Below are 20,649 nucleotides of genomic sequence, written 5' to 3'. Positions count from 1 at the left end.
GGACTGACTCAATCCTCCTTATGGTTTCTAAAAATAGTGTCAGTCCTGCCTAGAATAAGGGGCAAGTGTATTAGAGGACCCAGTGTATCAGAGCACAGCTCTCCGTGTCAGTATTCACAGAGGGTACCCCTGCAACAACCCCCTGTTGCTCCCCTCCTCTCCCAACCTTCCTGGGCTACCGTGGCAGTGTCCGTCCCCCCCCCCCCCATTTGTGTCATGAAGTTATAAAGAATGCAGGAAATAGAAACAAGACTTGTTAGTGAGATAAAATGAGGGGAGGCAGCCTCCCGGGCTATACATCCAGGCAGTACAGAATCTTTTCTTTACACAGGAAAGGGGGGGGCTGAAGTCCCCAGTTGCATATGAAGATGCTTATTAGCCGTTCTGTCCTATCTACTGGGAGTAACCAGGAATCATTCCCTATGATATTGAGCAATTATCAGGCATGGGGTTCATGAGGACGTTACCAGTCCTATTGCACCGTCTACCACCGGGGAGGGGGAGAGGACGGATATGCTCTTCACTGCTGTAGCATCACGTTACCAGCAGCATTCATTACACATAGGGTGACACTGAAAGAAGTCAAGAAATGATTTCTTCCTTTTCTTTTCACATGGTTGGGCGGGCGGGGGACTGAGGAGCTATTCCCTGAACCACGCCAGACACTGTGTTTGAACCTACAGACATTGGGAGCTCAGCCAAGAAGCAAATACTTTTCAGAGACTGCTGTGACTGTGGGATAGCTGGAATCCTCAGTACCCCCTCCCCCCCTCATGAGGGTGCCATTGAGTCTCTGGCTTCCTGTTACGTTTGTCCACGCAGCACTGTGTACCTGGAGATTTTTTTCGAACGCTTTGGCATTTCATGTTCTGTAACGGAGCTCTGATACAACAGATTTGTCTCCCATAAAGCGATCAAGATCCAGTATTCCTGTACGGTCCAGGTTGGAGCTCTCTTTGGTTTTGAGACTGCAATCGCCACCCGGGCGAATCAGAGCTCCATGCTGGGCAAACAGGAAATGTAATTCAAAGTTCGCAGGCTTTCCTGTTTACCTGCCGCTGCATCCGAGTTCAAATGCTGTCCAGAGCGGTCAGTGTTGCACTCTGGATACCGCCAAGAGCCAATAACGTCGATTTCGTCCACACAAACCGTAATCCGAACTGTTAATATCGAATTTAGTGCTACTCCTCTCGTCGGGTGGAGTACAAGAAATCGATTTAAAGAGCCCTTTATATCGATATAAAGAGCATTGTAGTGTGGATGGGTACAGCGTTAAATCGATTTAAATGCGTAGTGTAGACCAGGCCTTAGTAGAGCCTCGTCTTCTAGGGTTTGTAATGCAGAAATGTGTAACTGCATCTACACAGGCTTTTCAGCACAGAAGACTTCTAAGCCTATGGGGGAAATAACAAGGAGCTTCTATGATCAAAGTGCAGTTCTGGTTGCATTCTACGTAAGTCCAATGCAAGCAAAGAAAATAGGCACTTGAAGTCAAAGTAAACTGAAAATATAATTCAGAAAGTTTTCTGAAGCACAAGGCTTGTTTTTGGAAAGGGACATCATATGGTAACGTTGTATTGTAAATGTAAACATTTTACAGCTTTGAACTAAATATGTCTGAAGTAGTTACTTTGCATATTTGGATTATTGTTTACATCTGGAAGGGCTAGCTTTTGGCTATTGAATTGCTACTCGCAATACCCTGTTGTTAGTTATGGAACAACTCTTTTCCCAAAAACTTTAAAAACATTTGTTTTAAGCCAAGTCATTTTGGATTCCAGTGATTTTGAAGCTAGATGTGGGCTCAGTAGTGTGTTCTATATGGCTTTTTGAATAAACAAATTTAATGTAAGATTACTCGGACTGTTTCAGATCCTGTAGCAGTGATATTCAGACCTAAGGAGCCATATTAGCAATCAGCATTACCCAAGAGTCACAGTAATGTGAATTTGTTTAATTTATTATGCTATGTATATTCATATTTAAACAATATGATGGGGAAAGTTTTTATTTATGTATAAATACTTGGTCAGTCATTTTGCTGTGAGAATAATTGTATATATATTAATTATAATTATTCTCACAGCAAAATAACTGACCAAGTATTTTTATCAACTACAGTTGGTTAATAGCAATAAAACATCCTTATTGGTTAATAATTAAATCAGTGTTTTAATATCATGTGCTGCAAAAAGCCACAGGAGACACATTAAAAAGCCACTTGTGGCTTGCAAGCATCTCTCTGAATATCAGTATCCTATAGGAACATTAGTCTATCTAGAAAATATCTGTTGTGAAAGTTTGCTTACTTTCACAAGTCCAGAAGAAACTCCCACTCTGCACTTCTGGAGCAAACAAAAAGTAAGTTTATACATCATGTTGAATGCCCCTGTTTTGCTTGTTCAGCACTTTAACCCTGCAGTTAAAGATTTTTGTATACAAAGTGATTGGAAGCTTAATAATTACTTACCATGTTATATTTATGTACTGCATAAGACAAATCATTGCTTACCGATACCAGACTCCTACCACATTAAAGCTCAAAGAATTAATTTCCTTAATGTTGAATTCCTTATGTTTGGGTAATTTGTGTGTATAAAAATCAAGACAAAACTTTAGGTATATTTCTTACTGTGAATATAGAAGTTAAGGAAATTACTTGATAGGAAGTTCTGAGGAATTGAAAATTTTTTATATGAAAACCACTGTAGAGAAATCCAATAAATACTTCCTAATCTTGGTGTTCTCTGTATGACCTTTGAAATGCAAACTTGGTGCTATAAAATTGAACACTTCTTTTGTTAAATGCTATAAACCAAAGTAATTTGTATGTGTACTTTCAGAATAAAGACAATGATACACTCAAGGATCTGTTGAAAGCAAATGTTGAAAAGCCTGTAAAAATGCAAGTGTACAGTAGCAAAACACTGGAACTGAGAGAAACATCAGTAACTCCCAGTAATATGTGGGGTGGACAGGGCCTGCTGGGAGTGAGTATTCGTTTCTGCAGTTTCGATGGAGCCAACGAAAATGTATGGCATGTGTTGGTATGTACAATCTTTTTTAAAGGTTTCTCTACTGTAAAAAGTCATTGTCTACAACTTACCATATTGTATTTATTAATTTTTAGCTGAAAATAACAAATATGCACCTGTGGAGTGGGAAGGCTAGCTATTCAGTGCCAAGTAACTTAATCTCCAAAATTACTAAAAAAAGGCTGTCTAGAGAAACAAGAAATGGTAGGCCAACTTAGGGATGTGGCTCCCACTATTTTAGTCACGGGGTTCTTCTACATACCTTAGTAGTCACCACAGTTACAGAATCAGAAATGTAGGACCGGAAGGAACTTCAAGATGTCATCTCATCAATCGCCCTGCACTTAGGCAGGACCAAGTAAACCTAGACTATCCCTGATAGCGGTTTGTCTAACCTGCTCTTAAAAACCTCCAGTGACAGGGATTCCACAACCTCCCATTGGTGACTTATTCCAGTACTTAACTATCCTTACAATTAGGGTGTGTCTACACTACCCACATTACAGCATGGCTGTGGCAGCGCTGTGATGTGGGCAATGTAGACATGTTTTATTGCTGGGGGAGAGCTCTCCTGGTGATTAAAAAAAAAAAACAACAAAAACAAAACCCCACCCTGAACAAGCGGTGGTAGCTTTATCCCTCCTGGCGATAAAGCGCTGTCTGTACTGGTGCTTTTCAGCACTAAAACTTTTGTCGTTCAGGGGTGTGTTTTTTTCACACCTCTGAACAACAAAAGTTTTAGTGGTGAAAATGGCAGTGTAGATACAGCCTTAGAAAGATTTTTCCTAATATCTTACCTAAATCTCCATTGCTGCAGGTAGATCCAATTACTACTTTTTTGTCCTTCCTTAAGTGATCCTGGAAAACAGTTGATCAACATCATCTTCTTTAAAATAGCCCTTAATATATTTGAAGACAGTTATCAGGTCCCTCCCCTCAGTCTCCTTTTCTCAAGACTAAGCATACCCAGCATTTTTAACCTTTCTTCATAGCTCATGTTTCCTAATCTTTATTTTATCACAGGCCTGCACAACTCGTAAAGCGGCAAGGGCCACATTACTCCAAAGAAAACAGCTGAGGGCCAAAACCCCCCCGGCCCCGCGGAACGCCTCCCCCCGGACCTCCCAGCCCCGTGGAAGCACCCTGCCCCAGCACTGCCCAGCCCTGCAGAAACAAACCCTCCTTCCCCAGCACTGCCCCACCAAAACAGCTGTGGGCCAAAAAGGAAGGTTTGGGGTGGGGAGGTGATACTTGGTTTTAAATCAACCAGGGGCTCCCAGCTGAAGAGGTGGCTGGGAGTCCTCAGGGGCAAATTAAAGGGCCTGGGGCTCCAGTGGCTGGGGGCACCCGGACTTTGCAGGGCTGGGGCAGGGATTTAAAGGGCCCAGAGCTCCTGCTGCTGAGGAGAGCCTGAGCCCTTTAAATCCCAGCCCCAGCCCATCCGCTGGAGCTGCGGCTGGAATTCAAAGGGCTCTGGGCTGCCCGCAGCAGCGGGGAGCCCTGAGCCCTTTAAATCACAGCTGTGGCTGGAAATCTCTGTGGGCAGCCCAGAGCCTTTTGAATCCCGGCCGCGGCTGGGATTTGAAGGGCTCTGGGCTCCCCAGGGCTGCGGGCAGCCCAGAACCCTTTGATTCCCAGCCACGGCTATGATTTAAAGGGCTCTGGGCTGCCTGCAGAGCTCTGTGTGCGCGGGTTTTAGAATCCCCCTGCGGGCTGCACAGTGAGCCTCCGCAGGCCGCATGTTGTGCAGGCCTGTCTTATCATTTTATAGCTCTTCTGCAGTTTGTTCATATCCTTAGAGTGGTGCCCAAACTGAACACAGTACTCCATCTGAGTCCTCATGAGTGCTTTGTAGATCAGGACAGTTATTTCCTGTATATTATATGTGACATTCCTGTTAATGCATCTTAGAGTATTAGCTTTCTTCACAACTGTATCACATTGTTGACTGATATTAAATTTGTGATCTACTATACCATTATTTTATTAAAGGAAAAGAAACATGAATGTGAAACAGTTATTTCTGTTATCTCTTCATGGAAAGCTTTAAACTAAGGCTGTCTATACTGCCACTTTCAGTGCTAAAACTTTTGTTGTTCAGGGGTGTGAAAAAACACACCCCTGTGCAACAAGCTCTCCCCCAGTGATAATGCATGACTACACTGCCTACGTCACAGCACTGCCTTGGCCATGCTGTAACATGGGTCATGTAGACATACCCAAATATCATACCTCTGAGCTAAAACTATTTCTGGAGTGCTTTTGTTCTTGGAAAGTTAAGACCACCAGAAGTCCCAAAATTATTGGGAGTCCAGTCTTAGTATATTTTTAAATTATTTTTCCCATTTATAAAATGTTTTAGTAATGTTCTTAAGGACAGTTGATTCCAGTCCAGTTATTGATTGCCAATTTATAAATCATTTTAGGTTAAGTAAGCAATTTTAACCAAACTCTAGGAAGTCAGTTTTTAAATCTCTTGCTTCGAAGAAGCTATTTTAAGGAGCTGCTTTAATACAGGACAACTAACGAATATTAATCTTAAATCAAAATTTAAAACTTTCTCTATTTACCAACATTCAGCTCCTGTCCTGAAATACATGGCCCTAAACTATGGGGCTTGTAGGAGAATTTGTTAATGTCTTAAGTGACAATAGCATTTCAATATCTCAATTAAATCCTTGCATGAGTTTTAAATCTAACTATTTGGGCAGTGTTTTAACTTCCTTGTTGAAGTCTTGGGGATGTTGTCATTGACTTCTTTTTCTTGAGGCTTCTCTTTTGTTCTTGTTAGGTTTGTGGCAGTTTACTCGTAGAGACAAGGTGTTTGAATGTGTGCATTTTTTAGATGAGAGCAGAGGGAGCTTTATACCCTTCTGTCACAGCTTTACTGGAGGCGAAGGTGCACCTTTTTAGGACTAGATCGTACTAAAATATATTGACTCAGTGGCTTCATGAGTTGGTTTTGTTGACACCTTCAGTTCCTGAACATTCAGTTCCTTTAAGTGCTTGTGTTTTTTTGTGGCAGGAAACTTAGATAAGCTTTCATGTTAGAGGTTTTAATTTTTTTTTTAAATTCGATTTCTGAGATTTCTTCAGTTTCATTAGGGTTCAACAGGAATTGAAATTCTATTTTTAAAAAGTTCAATGCGCCTGGTCTTAAAAAGCTTTTAAAATGGTCTTAACATTTTGAGATTACATAGAGCTCTTCTTCCGGTCTGGTTCTGTGTAAGCTCGAAAGCTTCTCTCTTCCACCAGCGGCAGTTGGTCTACTAAAATATATCACCTCTTCCACCTTGTCCTCAAACTAGAAGAGTTACTAAGTTGCTGTCCTTTCTCCACAGTCTTTGAAGAGGTGATTCTTGTTTGGTGAGGAGTTGCTGAAATACTGCATCGATATAAATTTCTATTTTAAAATAGTTTCTTAGGTAATTAAGCATTAATTGACCTTGCTGTGTTGGTGTGTTACCATTTCCAATTCACGTAACAGTTGCATTAGGAAGTTATGACATTAGAAGCTTCCTTTAGAGAAAATATTTGTGAATATACATCTGAAAGAGGCTCATGGACTCCAATCATCTAAAGAATTACAATATTTTTTATTTGAGTGGAAACGTGTTTTATAAGTAACACTTTCTATAAAATATTTCCTGACCATAAATGTTTTTACATTTGAAAAATGAAGATGTTAGTGTGTTTATGAAAGAAACCCACTTTACTCCTAGTTTATGACTGGGATAACACATCTCTATTCATGACCTTTTTGGTTTTTGCTCTTAATACCATTTTGAAGTCAGGACCAACTATTTGCAAGAAATGTTGTTAGGGATAAAACGTTCTTTGCCTATTGATGATTTATACCAAAGAAGTATCCTGCTCTGTGGTAAGGTTTGCCTATTCAAGTAAATGGTGTTTTCCCAGTTGCGACAATTACTACTTGAATTCAAAGATGCCTGTGGAAAATTCCGTACAACACACATCTACCATTTGACACCTATACACATCCTTCAATTCATAAAACAAAGGCAAATAGACCAGGTTGTCAGGCTGCAGTCCAAGGGTCATAACCAAGTTCTCTCACTTGCCTTGTATCCAGTAATGTTTTCTCAAGTATCATAGTATAACATAAAAACAACGAGGAGGGCCAATTCAATCAGGGTGGATGTAGTCCATTCCCAGTAATTGGTGAGGAGGTATCAATGCCAGGAGACAAGTATCAGGGGGTAGCTGAGTTAGTTTGTATCCATAAAAATAACGAGGAGTCCGTTGGCACCTTAAAGACTAACAGGTTTATTTGGATATAAGCTTTCGTGGGTTAAAAAAACACTTCTTCAGATGCATGGAGTGAAAATACCAGGAGAGGGAAAAATGCTTTTGTAGTTTGCCAGCCACTCCCAGACCCTGTTCAAGCCATATTAATGGTGTTAAATTTGCAAATGAAATTTGCCATTTCTCTTTGACATTTGTTTTTTACTTCAAATTTAACACCATTAATTTGGGCTTGAATAGGGAGTGGCTTGCTTGCTACAAAAGCAACTTTCCCTCTCCTGGCATTGATACCTCTTCATCTATTATTGGGAGTGGACTACATCTACCCTGATTGAATTGGCCCTATCAGCATTGGTAAGGTAACTCCCTTCTCGTCATATGTCAGAATGATAATGCCTGCATCTGTAATTTTAACTCCGTGCATCTGAAGAAGTGGGTTTTTTATGCCCAAATAAATCTGTTAGCCTTTAAGGTGCCACCAGACTCCTCGTTATTTTTATGGATACAAACTAACGCAGCTACTGCCTGATAGTATAACATAGTTGTAGCTACATCCTAAAATTCATCGTTTGTAATGACCTAACATTGGAAGATTATATTATAATTAATACTCATTTTTGCATAAATACTGAGGTCTGTCCACCACATCCTCCAGCTTGAAGACTGGAGACAAAGCATTTTGTGTGGCAGGGGAAAATAGTGACAAAACAGAGATCCATACATCTGTGGGATATATTTGTATATGTACTGTTGCAGTATCTTTTAAAATGGGACTAAGTGTAGAATAAGTATTTGGAACATTTTACATTTTGTGTGTGTTAATTCCTTTAAACTTAAAGGTTGGGAAGGGGCTTGTTACTGTGTTTTGCTAATACTTTGAGGAGATTTAACTTTTGTAATTTTATATCTTGAAACTAGGAAGTTGAATCAAATTCTCCTGCTGCACTAGCAGGTCTTAGACCACATAGTGACTATGTCATCGGAGCAGATACTGTCATGAATGAGGTAATATAACTTTGTATTTAATTTACAAGAAGCAGAGTACCAGGGCAATATTAATATTAACCCCAACTTTCTCCATGTCCTGTGCTAATAGAAGTTCTTTGCCACTTAGTGGAAGGAGCTTTGGCACAGCAAGTCTACATTTGAGTACACAAATATAACTTTAAAGTTAAAAAATGCTGTTTGAAATGCCTTCATATAATAAGATGAGATTAGTTTACACCTTTTAAAAATAATTTGAAATATTTATTAGGAATTAAACTAGTAAAATACAATTTAAACTTTCATTTTTTTGTTTTGATTTGAAATCTGAGTTATCCCAAATGTAGTAGTTCGTCTTCTCAGTTTTTCAGTCTGAAAATATAAACTATTTTATCTGTGGAGTATACTGAAATTTGATTTTTTTATTTTTATTTTTTTTTTATAGAGATATAGACAGACGCACACACTAGGTGCCAGGCTCTGCTAGTTCTGCATTGAAGCCTATGAGATACTAATTGCCGTGGTTTCTTAGATTCTAAAAGTAAAATACTATTTTAAAAAATTAACCAATTTGCAATGTTCCTATTTTTTTTTAGTCTGAAGATCTGTTCTCTCTTATTGAAACACATGAAGGAAAACCATTAAAACTTTATGTGTACAACACAGACACGGATAATTGTCGAGAGGTGATTATTACCCCCAATTCTGCATGGGGTGGAGAAGGCAGGTAAGCTAATTCAACATACCAAATGGTGGTTTTGCAGAGGCACTTAGCCCATTCAGGATTAGGGCCCCACTGTGCTTGATGCTGTAGAATCAGAGGAAAAGGTAATTCCTGCTGCAAAGAGTATTGTCATTAAGAAGAAACTGTGCGGTGGTGATGTACATACAAATTAGTTTGTAAAAGGGCCCATGTTTTTTGTAGTTACTCAAATTAGCTCGTTTAAAAGTTCATAAAACTTTATGAATGCTTAGTGCATTGGACTTGAAATCTTGATACTGTATAGTATGCTAAAGCATGTAGTGTCTAGAACAGAAGACTGCAGCTGATGTACGTGCGTTATATTTTCAGCTGTATCTCTGACTTACTCTGACTTTGGGCAGGTAACTAAGTTCTGTACTTTATTTCCCCATCTGTAAATCTATTTTACAAGGGTGTGGTTGAGGCTTAGCTATGTTTCTAATAGTTTTTAAATCTTTTGGACACCTGTGGTGTTGTGTAGTGATATTAGTGGTTGAAAGGAGCTATAAAGGTTCAAAGTAATATATGTATAATCTACTAGTGAGGGTATTTCTCTCCTCAGAAAAATGAGTGTGTACTCTAGTACTTTTCCATATAACAATGGGCACTTAATGATTTACAAGGCTTTATTCTAGAGATTTATTATGACATCTTGAGCCATTTGCAGGTCATTGGCTATATTTTCTAAGAGCTGTTTGCGTATGGCATATTGTAAACCAATCCCCCAAAGGAAGTTATAGAAGCCTCATTAGTTGTCACTTAAAACTGGATTACACAAAGGAAGCCCTGGGGGGGGGGGGAATACTGTAGGGGGAAACTGTCCTGTGGTTGCTGAGTGCCTGCAACTCTGTTGGTTGACACACTTCTGTGTCTCGCTGTAGTTCAAGACACCATTCTTGTGTTTTTTGGGAATCTGAGAACTGAGTCCTTTTCACGTTAGGCAAGGTTGTTCTGTGCTGTTTGTTTAGTGTAGAGTCCATGGTGATGGTCGTTTATGCATGTACCAAGGTCAGACTGGTCTGTGTCTAACCTTTAAATTTTCATATTTTAAAAGCCTAGGATGTGGCATTGGCTATGGGTATTTACATCGGATACCTACACGTCCATTTGAAGAGGGAAAGAAAATTTCTCTCCCTGGACAATTGCATAGTGCACCCATCAGTCCACTCAAAGATGGATTTACAGAGGTAAGTTGTAATCTCTTTTGTGCTTGATAAAATCGTAACTGTGAAAGTATAACTAACATTTTTGTGGATTTTAGTAAAACAAAAGTGCTAACACTAACTTCTCATTTTTGTAAGGTTCAACTGTCTTCAGTTAATCCCCCATCCACCTTACCGCCTGGAACAACAGGAATTGAACAGAGTCTGTCAGGGCTGTCCATTAGTTCAACTCCTACTACAGTCAGTAGTGTTCTCAGTACAGGTATGTATAAAAAAAACCCCTCACCTGTGAAATACAGTCATAATTTATTGACTTCTGTAATTCAGAAAAATGGATTTGTCAGTTAACTTCCTAAAGAGAAAACATGTTTGTAGAAATGTATATGATTTCCAGAGTTCATGTCTTCCCTTTGCATCTCCCAAAACCATTTCCCAAAAACTAGGGCTTGGTATATTTCACATCATAGCCCAATGGTAAAATGTACTTTCACTGTAAGGTGAGTGTCTCTAAACCTGTTAACACCAGGGTTCAAAATTACTGATAGCATTTTATGCCATGTTTACAAGGTTTTGCTAATACAGAAACATTGAATCCCTATAAGTAGGGCCCTACCAAATTAATGGCTATGAAAAAAAATCAGACTATGAAATCTAGTCTTGTGTGCTTTTACCTTACACTATACAGATTTCACAGGGGAGACCAAGGTTTCCCAATTGAGGGTCCTAACTTAAAGTGAATTTCAGGGGGGTCATGGTATTGCCACCGTTACTTCTGTGCTGCTTTCAGAGCTGGTCGGCCAGAGTGTGGCAGCTGTTGGCCGGGTGCCCAGCTCTGAAGGCAGCGCCCCACCAGCAGCAGTGCAGAAGTAAGGGTGGCAATACCATGCCTTCGGAGCTGGGTGGGTGTAGAGTAGTGGCTGCTGACTGAGGCCTTGGCTACACTGGCGCTTTACAGCGCTGCAACTTTGTTGTTCAGGGGTGTGAAAAAAACACCCGCCCTGAGCACAGCAAGTTACAGCACTGCAAAGCACCAGTGTAAACAGTGCCGCAGCGCTGGGAGCACGGCTCCCAGTGCTACAAGCTAATCCCCATAGGGAGGTGGAGTACGTGCAGTGCTGGGAGAGCTCTCTCCCAGCGCTGGCACTGCGATCACACTCGCATTTCAAAGCGCTGTCGCAGGAGCACTCCTGCGGCAGTGCTTTGGAGTTCTGAGTGTAGCCAAGCCCTGATGATCCAACTCTGCAGGGTGTAGTGCAGAAGTAAGGGTGGCAATACTGTACCTTACTTCTGCGCTGCTGCTGATGGCGGCTCTGCCTTCAGAGCTTGGGTCCCAGCCAGCAGCCACTACTCTCCAGCTGCCCAGCTCTGAAGACAGTGCCACCGCCAGCAACAGTGCGTAGTAAGGGTAGCAGTACCACAGCCCCAGCCCCCCCAGTAACCTTGTGACTTCCCCTGCCCCCCCGCATACTGTGAAATTTAAGATTTAAATAGCTGAAATCATGAAATTTATGATTTTTTAAATCCTGTGACCATGAATTTGGCAGGCCCTACCTATAAGCTTTTCTTTGAGATACTGTGTGAGGAAGCGGGTTGGGATGTTGCATACTTGGACGTATTTGAAATGATGGTATATACTTTCATGTATCTTTCATTAGGTGTCCCAACAGTACCATTATTGCCACCACAAGTGAATCAGTCTCTCAGTTCAGTGCCACCAGTTAACCCAGCAACTACATTACCAGGTGAGTAGTGAAAATTTGAGCAAAGTTCAAATGTTTTAAAACAAAATAAGTCAAGATGTATAGAATGATGGGGAGAAAAAGGTGGTTTGTATTTTTTGGCCCCATTCTTAAGAAAATTTTATGTCTGTTTCTGTCATTTTGTCTAACTAGAATATAGGAGTAATTTGTCCCTTTCATTGACATAATGTTCTAACAGCATTAAGGTGTAATGTTGTTCTAAAGTCAGTTAAGTACTGGAATAGGGTACCCAGGGAGGTTGTGGAATTTCTGTCATTGGAGGTTTTAAGGACAGGTTAGACAAACACCTGTCAGGGATGGATCTAGGTTTACTTGGCCCTGCCTCAGCATGAGTGGATGGATGAAATGATGTCTTGATGTCCCTTCCAGCCCTACCTTTCTATATCTAGATAAACCATACTTGCTGTTCCCTTAGAACAGATTTTTTCTTCTCCACTTATAATTGTGCTAGATCCATAACTAGTGGGAGAATTCTATGGCTTTTGCCTTGAATACCATATAATCAAATTGTAGATGTGATGTGACCAAGGAGTCTGATATCTAGTGGGGATGAGGAAGGACAAGGTACATGTGTGCAACTTGATGTTTCAATTACATTTTTTAAATGTTGACTCTCAAGAACTGTGTGTAAAAGGGCTACCTTGGTCCTGCCTTTGTCTCAGTCCACAAATTATGCAGACACCTTTTTGCTGGTTCAGTACCCTGTGCAGTTTATATACAGTTGCATCCCACCACACATAAGACCTTTCCCAAACAGAGAAGGACAATCTCTCTCTCTTTTACTTCCTGCTTCCTTCCTGGGCCTAGTTGTGGGCTCTTCCCTAATAGCTTAATTGGCCTTTCTGCCCTGCTGGCCCACAAATTAAATTTTGCCTGATTGGGGCTGCTGTGAAGAGTAGTGACATAGGCCTTTGTGCCTAGCACTCTGTGTCACTGTGGAACAGAGTTTTGAGGCGTAATCTAAATAAAGAGGGAGTAGTGGGTTGGCAAACTGGGACTGGACTCTCAAATATCTGAAAATCCCCCGATTTGGTAATATATGCATTTTCAGCACAATTGTATCTACAATAAATGTTGGTGAAATCCTAGCCTTGTGGAAACAAATGAGTTTTGCCATTGAGTTCAGTGGGGTTAGGAGTTCATCCTATTCTGTTTTGTTTTTTGTTTTTTTAAACTGCAGTTTCACTAATTAAGTTTGACATTTGGAGTAAAAGTAAAATGTAACCAATCCATCACTAAATTTCTGTGGTCTGAAATGTACTTAATGCATATTAAGTTACAGTGGAACTGAGATCTTAAGGCCTTACAGGCACATGAATATGAAATTGGTTAGGGATGAAACATGCTGAATCACAGAAAAGTAGGGCTGGAAGGGACCTCAAGAGGTCGCCTAGTCCATCCCTCTGCACTGACACAGGACCAAAACCATCCCTGATAGGTATTTTATTTAACCTTCTAACATCTTTTGTAAACCTACCTTGCTGCAGATTAAGCCTGTCATGGTATAATTCCCCACTCTGAATGTTAGCGTCCAAAAGATGGGGTACCAGCATGAATTCCTGTAAGCTTAATTACCAGCTTAGAACCTGTAGCGCTGCCACCAACCAGGAATTCCAGTGCCTGGTACCCTCTGGTCCCCCCAAAACCTTGCCCGGGGACCCCCAAGACCCAGACCCTCTGGATCTTAACACAAGGAAAGTAAAGATAATCCGCTGTCCCTCGGCTGTTGGCCTCTCCCAGTGGCTTCCCTCTGCTGTGGTTTATGTGGTGCTTCGGAGATGATTAAGCTGGTGGATTTAAGTAACTCTCTTGAATCTAAACCGAGAGGAAGATGCACCTCCCCCTTCCCTTCTCTCTCTCCCCTCCCAACCTCTCCCTGAGAGAGATAAATCCTAACCACAGAGAGAAATTAGCCTCTCTCTCTCCCTTCCTTCCTTTCTGTCCCACCAATTCGCTAGTGAATCCAGACCCTGTCCCTGGGGTCTCACACCAGAATGAAAAAAAAAAAAACAATCAGTTCTTCAAACAAGAAACTTTTAATTAATTTTTACTGTTTCATCTCTTTATCTTTTGTACATTTCAAATGGAATAGTACAGGGTTTTTCAGCTATAGACACTGGGAATACCCTCCCAGCCTAAGTATACAAGTACAAATTAAAATCCTTTTAGCAAAATACAAATTTGAACTCCTTCCAGCCAAATACACATTTGCAAATAAAGAAAACAAACATAAGCCTAACTTGCCTTATCTGCCTAGTACTCACTATTCTGAACTTATAAGAGCCTTTATCGGCGAGATTGGAGAGAAACGTGGTTGCACGTCTGGTCACTCTCAGAACCCAGAGAGAACAACCACCAAAAACTAACAGCGCGCACAAAGACTTCCCTCCCTCAAGTTTTGAAAGTATCCTGTCCCCTGATTGGTCCTCTGGTCAGGTGACAGCCAGGCTCACCTGAACTTGTTAACCCTTTACAGTCAAAAGAGATATAAAGTACTTCTGTTCTATTAACCCCTACTATCTGTTTATGACAAAGCCCTTTCTACTTGCACTGTTTTCAGTGGACATACAGAACAACTGATCGGTATTATCTTTATAGCATCCCTTAAACATATTCAAAGACTTATCAGGCCTCCACTTCTTGTCTCAAGACTTAACAATCCCAGTGTTGTTTTGTTTTTTTAAACGCTTTCCTCCTAGGTCAGGTTTTCTTAACCTTGTATCATTTTTGTTCCTGTCCTCTGGCCTCTCAAATTTGTCTACATCTCTTTTTAGTGTGGCCTCCAAAACTGGACTCTGTACTCCAGTTGAGGCCTCCCCAGTGCTGAGCAGAGTGGGACAATTACCTCCTATACTGCACTTCTGTTAATACACCCTAGAATATTAGCCTTTTTTTGCAACTGCAACATGGTGTTGGCTCATCAATTTGCAATCCACTATAATCCCCCAGATCCTTTTTCTGCAGTTATTCCCAATTTTGTATTTGTACATTTGATTTTTCTTAAGTGTAACACTGAATTTCATCTCAATGATTTCATACCAGTTCTCCAGTTTATCAAGGTTATTTTGAATTATAATCCTGTCCTCCAAAGTGACAGCAACTCCAGGTGTCATCCACAATTTTTTATAAGCATACCACCCACTTCATTATCCAATTGATGAAAATATTGAATAGTACTGAACCTAGGACAGTCCTCTGTAGGACTCACTAGATATATCCTCCCTATTTGATATTTAACCATTGACAAATACTTTTAAATATTTTTTTCCAACCAGTTGTGCACCTACCTAATTGCAATTTAATCTAGGCCACTTTTCTTTAGTTTGCTTGAATGTCTTGTGGAACTGGGTCAGAAACCTTACTAAAAATCAAGATATCACATCCACTGCTTCCTCCCACCCACCCACCAGACCAATAATCCGGTCAAAGAAGGAAATCAGATTGGTTTAGTATGATTTGTTGACAAATCCATGTAGCCTGTTGCTTATCACTGTTTATCCTCTAGGCGCTGATAAATTGATTAACAATTGTTCTATTGTCTTTCCAAATACCGAAGCTAAGCTGACTAGTCTATAATTCTCCAGGCCCTCTTTGTTCCCTCTTTTTAAAGATAGGAATTTGCCCTTCTCCAGCCCTCTGGGACTTCACCCATCTTCCATGAGTTCTCAAAGATAATTGCTAATGGCTCCATGCTGGTGTCAAGGAGTAGGACTAGGACTAGTTTCTGCAAGACCCAAAAGACAGAGTTCTACTTCTCTTGGGTGTTTAGATGGCCACTGAATAGCTAGTGGAGCTGGAAGCTGCTCTCAGCAGACTTCGTTTCTTCCCACAGCACACAGTGCTGCACGACTGTCTTAGCTCCATTTCAGGGAAAAGGGGCAGAGCAAGAGGCTCTTGCCCAGGAAGGAGACAGCTGCCCAGTGGGGTTCTCCTATTTGGAGAGAAGCAAATATTTGGGGTGGGGTTAAGAGCTCTCCTGTGACTGCTGTGCTCCACTGGCTTGTGTGTCATGTTTGACACATTAACTGCACTATTTTCCAACTCAGTATGTATGGTTAGACCAGGGGTCGGCAACCTTTCAGAAGCGGTGTGCCGAGTCTTCATTCATTCACTCTGATTTAAGGTTTTGCGTCTCTTTCTATAAGTCTATAATATATAACTAAATTGTTGTTGTATGTAAAGTAAATAAGGTTTTTAAAAAGTTTAAGCAGCTTCATTCAAAATTAAATTAAATTTAAAATGCAGAGCCCCCTGGACCGGTGGCCAGGACCTGGGCAGCGTGAGTGCCAGCTGAAAATCAGCTCGTGTGCCGCCTTCGGCACCTGTGCCATAGGTTGCCTACCCCTGGGTTAGGCTAAGGTTACATATGTATATTTACACTGGATTAATTTAGTATTCATATTAATACTCCACATATTAATAATCTTAAGATAAGCTATCTAGAACAATGGGTGATAGCCAACTATTTTTGCATTTGGATCAGTTTAAAGTTACTAACAGCAGTTTAGATAATAGCCTATTACATTTTGTTAAAAGATGACATTGACAATCTGCCATAAAATGTTTAGTGATGATTCCATTATCTCTAAAGTGTTGAGAGTTCCTATAGTGCACAGGCTTACTAGCTCAGTTCCCATAATGTATTATTTTAGACTGGTGTGGAAACTCTTGCTACATGCCCTGGGAATAAAGTAATGTTTTATTTACTGAGATTAATGAAATACTGACTCCTCATATGCCAAAATCATTCTATTGTAGGTTTGTCAGACAATGCAAGTCTTATTTCTCCATATATTCCCTGTTAAATGGTACAGGACACATAGGATTACTTAACGTATTTTGCATGCTAATACAATTGAAATATTGGAAATGTAGTAAAGTTTTTAAAAAATGAACCCAAAACTCTTGAAGTCAGATTTGCCAGTGTGGGAAGAAAATACAGTAGAGCTAAGTGTGTGTGTGCAGTAGTAATGTCAGGAAATTCTAAATTCCTATATCACGAGGTTAAGATGTCAAACTACTAAGAAGTTTCACTTTTCATTAAGGTGTGAACATTTACCTGCCAACTCTGGGCAATAGGAATGTGGTTTTGAAACCCACAGGAAAAAACTGTTCACTGCTTCTATACTTGTAGTAGTGAAATTGTAAATCAAAGATGTTTAAAGTCTTTATAGTAGCAAAAGGTGGGCTTCTGTGTACAGTTAAGTTTCCCAGATCAATATTTACATTAGTCTTAGCTTTCAGTCTAAAGACAAGCTTTCTTTGTGAATCAGTCTGTTGTTGTTTTACTGCTGACCTACTTATTAATCTTAACTATTTATTAGGCTGGTTCTGTTTTGAATCTGATTTGTTTTTAAATAAGTAATTTTTGTTGGATCTTATCTTACAGTATTCTATTAATGTTGACACACAAGGTTTATTTCTGGATTAGTCCTCATTAACGTAAACCCTGTGTACACCTTTAAGAAAGAGGTGGTCCTTGCTCCATAGAGGATCCATTTAAAAAACAAAACAAAACAGGATATACTTGTTGGCAGGCAGAATGATGGCAAGCACATGCCATCTTAATTCCACACTTGTATTGCATTTTATAGCCTTCACCTAACTTTGAAAATTACTTTAAAACTTGCCATTATTTCTGTATATTTTTCGTCCTTAACCATAGCCTTTTCTATTTGTATTTATAACTAACACTTTTGCTTGTTTTTGTCACTTAAAAAACAAACCAAAATCATTCCCTTCCTTTTCATTATCCTATGGAAGATGCTCTATTACCATGATAGTAAAAATAGAATTAGCTGGGAAGTGGGATTTTTCTAGCCCTAACTCTTGCTGCTACAGCATCTAAGTAAATCCCTTTCATCACCGGATTTTAAGATCAAAAGAGAGGCGTACTCACTTTTCCATTTGTAAAAAGAACCACCACCTTGAAGTATAGTGTGAGCCAGTGATATGCAAGTTCTGTCTGGAACAGTTTTTCTACTGGCTGGCTGCAGCTCTTGAAATTGAGGTTTGTATCTTTTGTAATTGTTTTTTAGGTCTGATGTCATTACCAACTGGACTTCCTACCCTGACCAGTTTATCCAGTCTGAATTTACCTGCCCCACCCATCATTTCTGGTGCTGGATTGTCAGACATCATACATCCAGGTATGTTTACAAACTGTAAATATTACAGTAACTGGTTTATGAAGACCTTTGACCACCCTATTTCCTTGATACCACCCATTCATTACTAATTTCAAGTTGTGCTCTATGGGTCAGTCATGCAGAATATGGTTGAGTCTGTTGCCACAGCTGCAATGGAATGGTGCTCTCATTGGTGATCTCTTCTGGTCAGTCAAGGAATGTGTGTCAAAATAACCCTATCTAGTCCTCACTGCCTTAGGTTGATGATGTTTCCTCATTACCCCCATCATATTTAGGGCTTCATAAAGATGTTCCTTTGTGCTAAAGATTAGAGGAAGTATATAGCTTTTGGGGGAGGTTTAATGAAATGCACAGTTCATATTTTCTGTGTGCCAGCCAAGAAGACTGAGAAGTTAGAATAAGTATCTGACATACTAAATTTATGGTACTAAATATAACTACTGAAAAATACACATTGAGCAAGCAAAAAGTGGAACAAGGCTTCTGTGGGCATTGGCAGTTTAAGGATGTGCCGGAGAAATCCAGGCCATAGGACAAATAAGTACATTAAAAGCATTGTCTCAAGTCTGGTAGCTGCCTCTTGTACATGTCAGCAAGCCAACACAAGTTCCATTATTGTTAACCTCTAAAGAATGCTTGATGATCTAGTTGAGGAGGATTGTTTGGCTTGCAAAATATTTAAAGCTTTAAAACTAGCTATTTGAGTTGTTGCTGCTCAAAAGTCTTGATCATATTCCTATTGAACTCAATAGGAGCAGAAGAAATCCCATAGTTACTCGGGGAACAAACAGATACCATGAGGCTTGGCGGACTCATAGTTCTAGTGTAGATCAAACTGATCACATGGCATCCTGGGGAAAAGTTTAAAAAGTAGAAGTAGAGTGGTGTGTGATTTGCTGCCTTTTTTTTTTTTTTTTTTTTTTTTTTAATTTCTAGGTTTGCCACCGCTTCCTTCCTTGCCACCTCTAAATCTATCTGGAATAACACCTCTCTCAATGCCACCTGAGTTTCTTGCACAATTTCCTTTGGTCACAGAGGTATCTACTCCACCTGCAGATCTGCTTTCCCATAGCACTACTGTAAGTGTAGAACAAACCTCTGCACTCACCTTGGATACTGCTATCCCCACTTCTAAGGCAACTCCTGTTGATGACAGATCAAATGAATCTACTACAGTAAATGAAAAAACATCCACAGTCTCAGCTGTACATACTTCAGAATCATCATAACTTCAGATCATTCTGTTGGAGTGTCTTGGTAAATTTAGCCATGGGATGCATATTTGAAGATGCAAACTACCATTAATTTCATATTCGTTTGTACTTTATCTGTAGGAGTCCTGTAAATAATACTGAGGATAAATAAAAAAAGGAAATGGGATTTATACTGTGTGTTGAATGGGAGGGGAAGAAAAAGGCTTGTATTTAAATAACCAAAAAGAAGCATCATGGTAGTAAAACAGACTTCCACTGCCAAACTTGCAGGTTTAACAGGCTGGCAGCCTCCACAACTTTTGCTTCTGTTAGAAATGAAGCAGGTTTGTGAGACAATTACATACCATATTTCTTGTTCTTTACAAGTATAGAAACCTTGTGGCTACAGTGGGGGGTGGGGGAGGAGTGTTTACTTTTGTTTTAGTTGTAAATTTTAGCATTACAAAACTTCCAACTAAAAATGTTTTATTAAAGTTACTGAATGATCTATCAATTGAGCATCTTTTCATTCAGCTTGTATGCAGATCTTTATCTTAAACTTTTAAGAAAAAATGGTCGGGCAACATTTTGTAACTGCTGCTGGATTGCTTTACACCCCCACTGTATAATGGTCTTCGGAAGAAAATGAATGTTAATGTTGCACAGTTTTAAACCAGAAGGTGGCACTTTGACTATTGTAAGATAAGTTACATAGAGGAAAACATACATACAGCAATAAAGTCGTGGAATTTTATTCTGAGACCAAAATAGCACAATATTTTTGTTCGGTGTGTAAGATGTGACAACGCTCTGTTCACCTTTCAGTGACTTGTTTTTTCTCTACCCTAGAGAAAATAGTCTTTGTCACAGAAAAGGATGGGAGGCGTGACTTAGTACTAGTGATGCAATCAGCACTGTAAGTCTCATCTCAGGATGATGATTGTGGCACAGACTTGCATTTCAGTTGCGTCTCAGGATGAAGGGGCTTGTTTTGACTCTGTCACATCAATAAAATGCTTTACCAAATGTAGCAGGATTGCTTCATCTGCTGTTGAAGTGCAAATCTCTCCTTGTCATTGTGCAATAGTTGGCATCTTCACATACATGAAGTGCATCAGTTTCCTTTTTCTACGAGTATTATATTCGTATTGCTCAAAGGTGGTCCTCAGTCTTAGTGCCTCAAGGTGAGAATATTTTTGCCTGATTTGCACTTGAACAGGATGCATTGAAACTCTGCCTGATCTAATCAGGCAGCCCAGGACTGAAAATCACTTTATTACACCCTTCCCAACCACCAGCAAGAGAAGACTTGCTGATGCTTAACTGGGTGCCAGCTCCCTGCCACAACCACCTCAAC

At 40.0% G+C, this 20,649-nt stretch overlaps 1 protein-coding gene across 3 annotated transcripts in view; it reads left to right on the top strand.

Annotated features, from left to right (window-relative positions):
* GORASP2 (golgi reassembly stacking protein 2) overlaps nt 1–20,060 on the top strand; it is a 39,875-nt gene extending 19,815 nt beyond the window's left edge. For all 3 annotated transcript variants that reach the window (XM_075070124.1, XM_032771038.2, XM_032771039.2), the window contains 8 exons: nt 2,844–3,047; nt 8,220–8,306; nt 8,882–9,012; nt 10,082–10,214; nt 10,329–10,452; nt 11,846–11,932; nt 17,989–18,099; nt 19,036–20,060. In XM_075070124.1, the coding sequence (XP_074926225.1) occupies nt 2,904–3,047; nt 8,220–8,306; nt 8,882–9,012; nt 10,082–10,214; nt 10,329–10,452; nt 11,846–11,932; nt 17,989–18,099; nt 19,036–19,328 (1,110 nt within the window). In that variant the 5' untranslated portion in view covers nt 2,844–2,903 and the 3' untranslated portion in view covers nt 19,329–20,060. The remainder of the gene's footprint in view (nt 1–2,843; nt 3,048–8,219; nt 8,307–8,881; nt 9,013–10,081; nt 10,215–10,328; nt 10,453–11,845; nt 11,933–17,988; nt 18,100–19,035) is intronic.
* The last annotated feature ends 589 nt before the right edge of the window (nt 20,061–20,649 follow it).

The sequence above is a fragment of the Chelonoidis abingdonii genome, chromosome 10 (assembly GCF_003597395.2).
Source record: "Chelonoidis abingdonii isolate Lonesome George chromosome 10, CheloAbing_2.0, whole genome shotgun sequence".
Taxonomy (NCBI): domain Eukaryota; kingdom Metazoa; phylum Chordata; order Testudines; family Testudinidae; genus Chelonoidis; species Chelonoidis abingdonii.
This window is presented reverse-complemented; position numbering and strand designations above follow the sequence as displayed.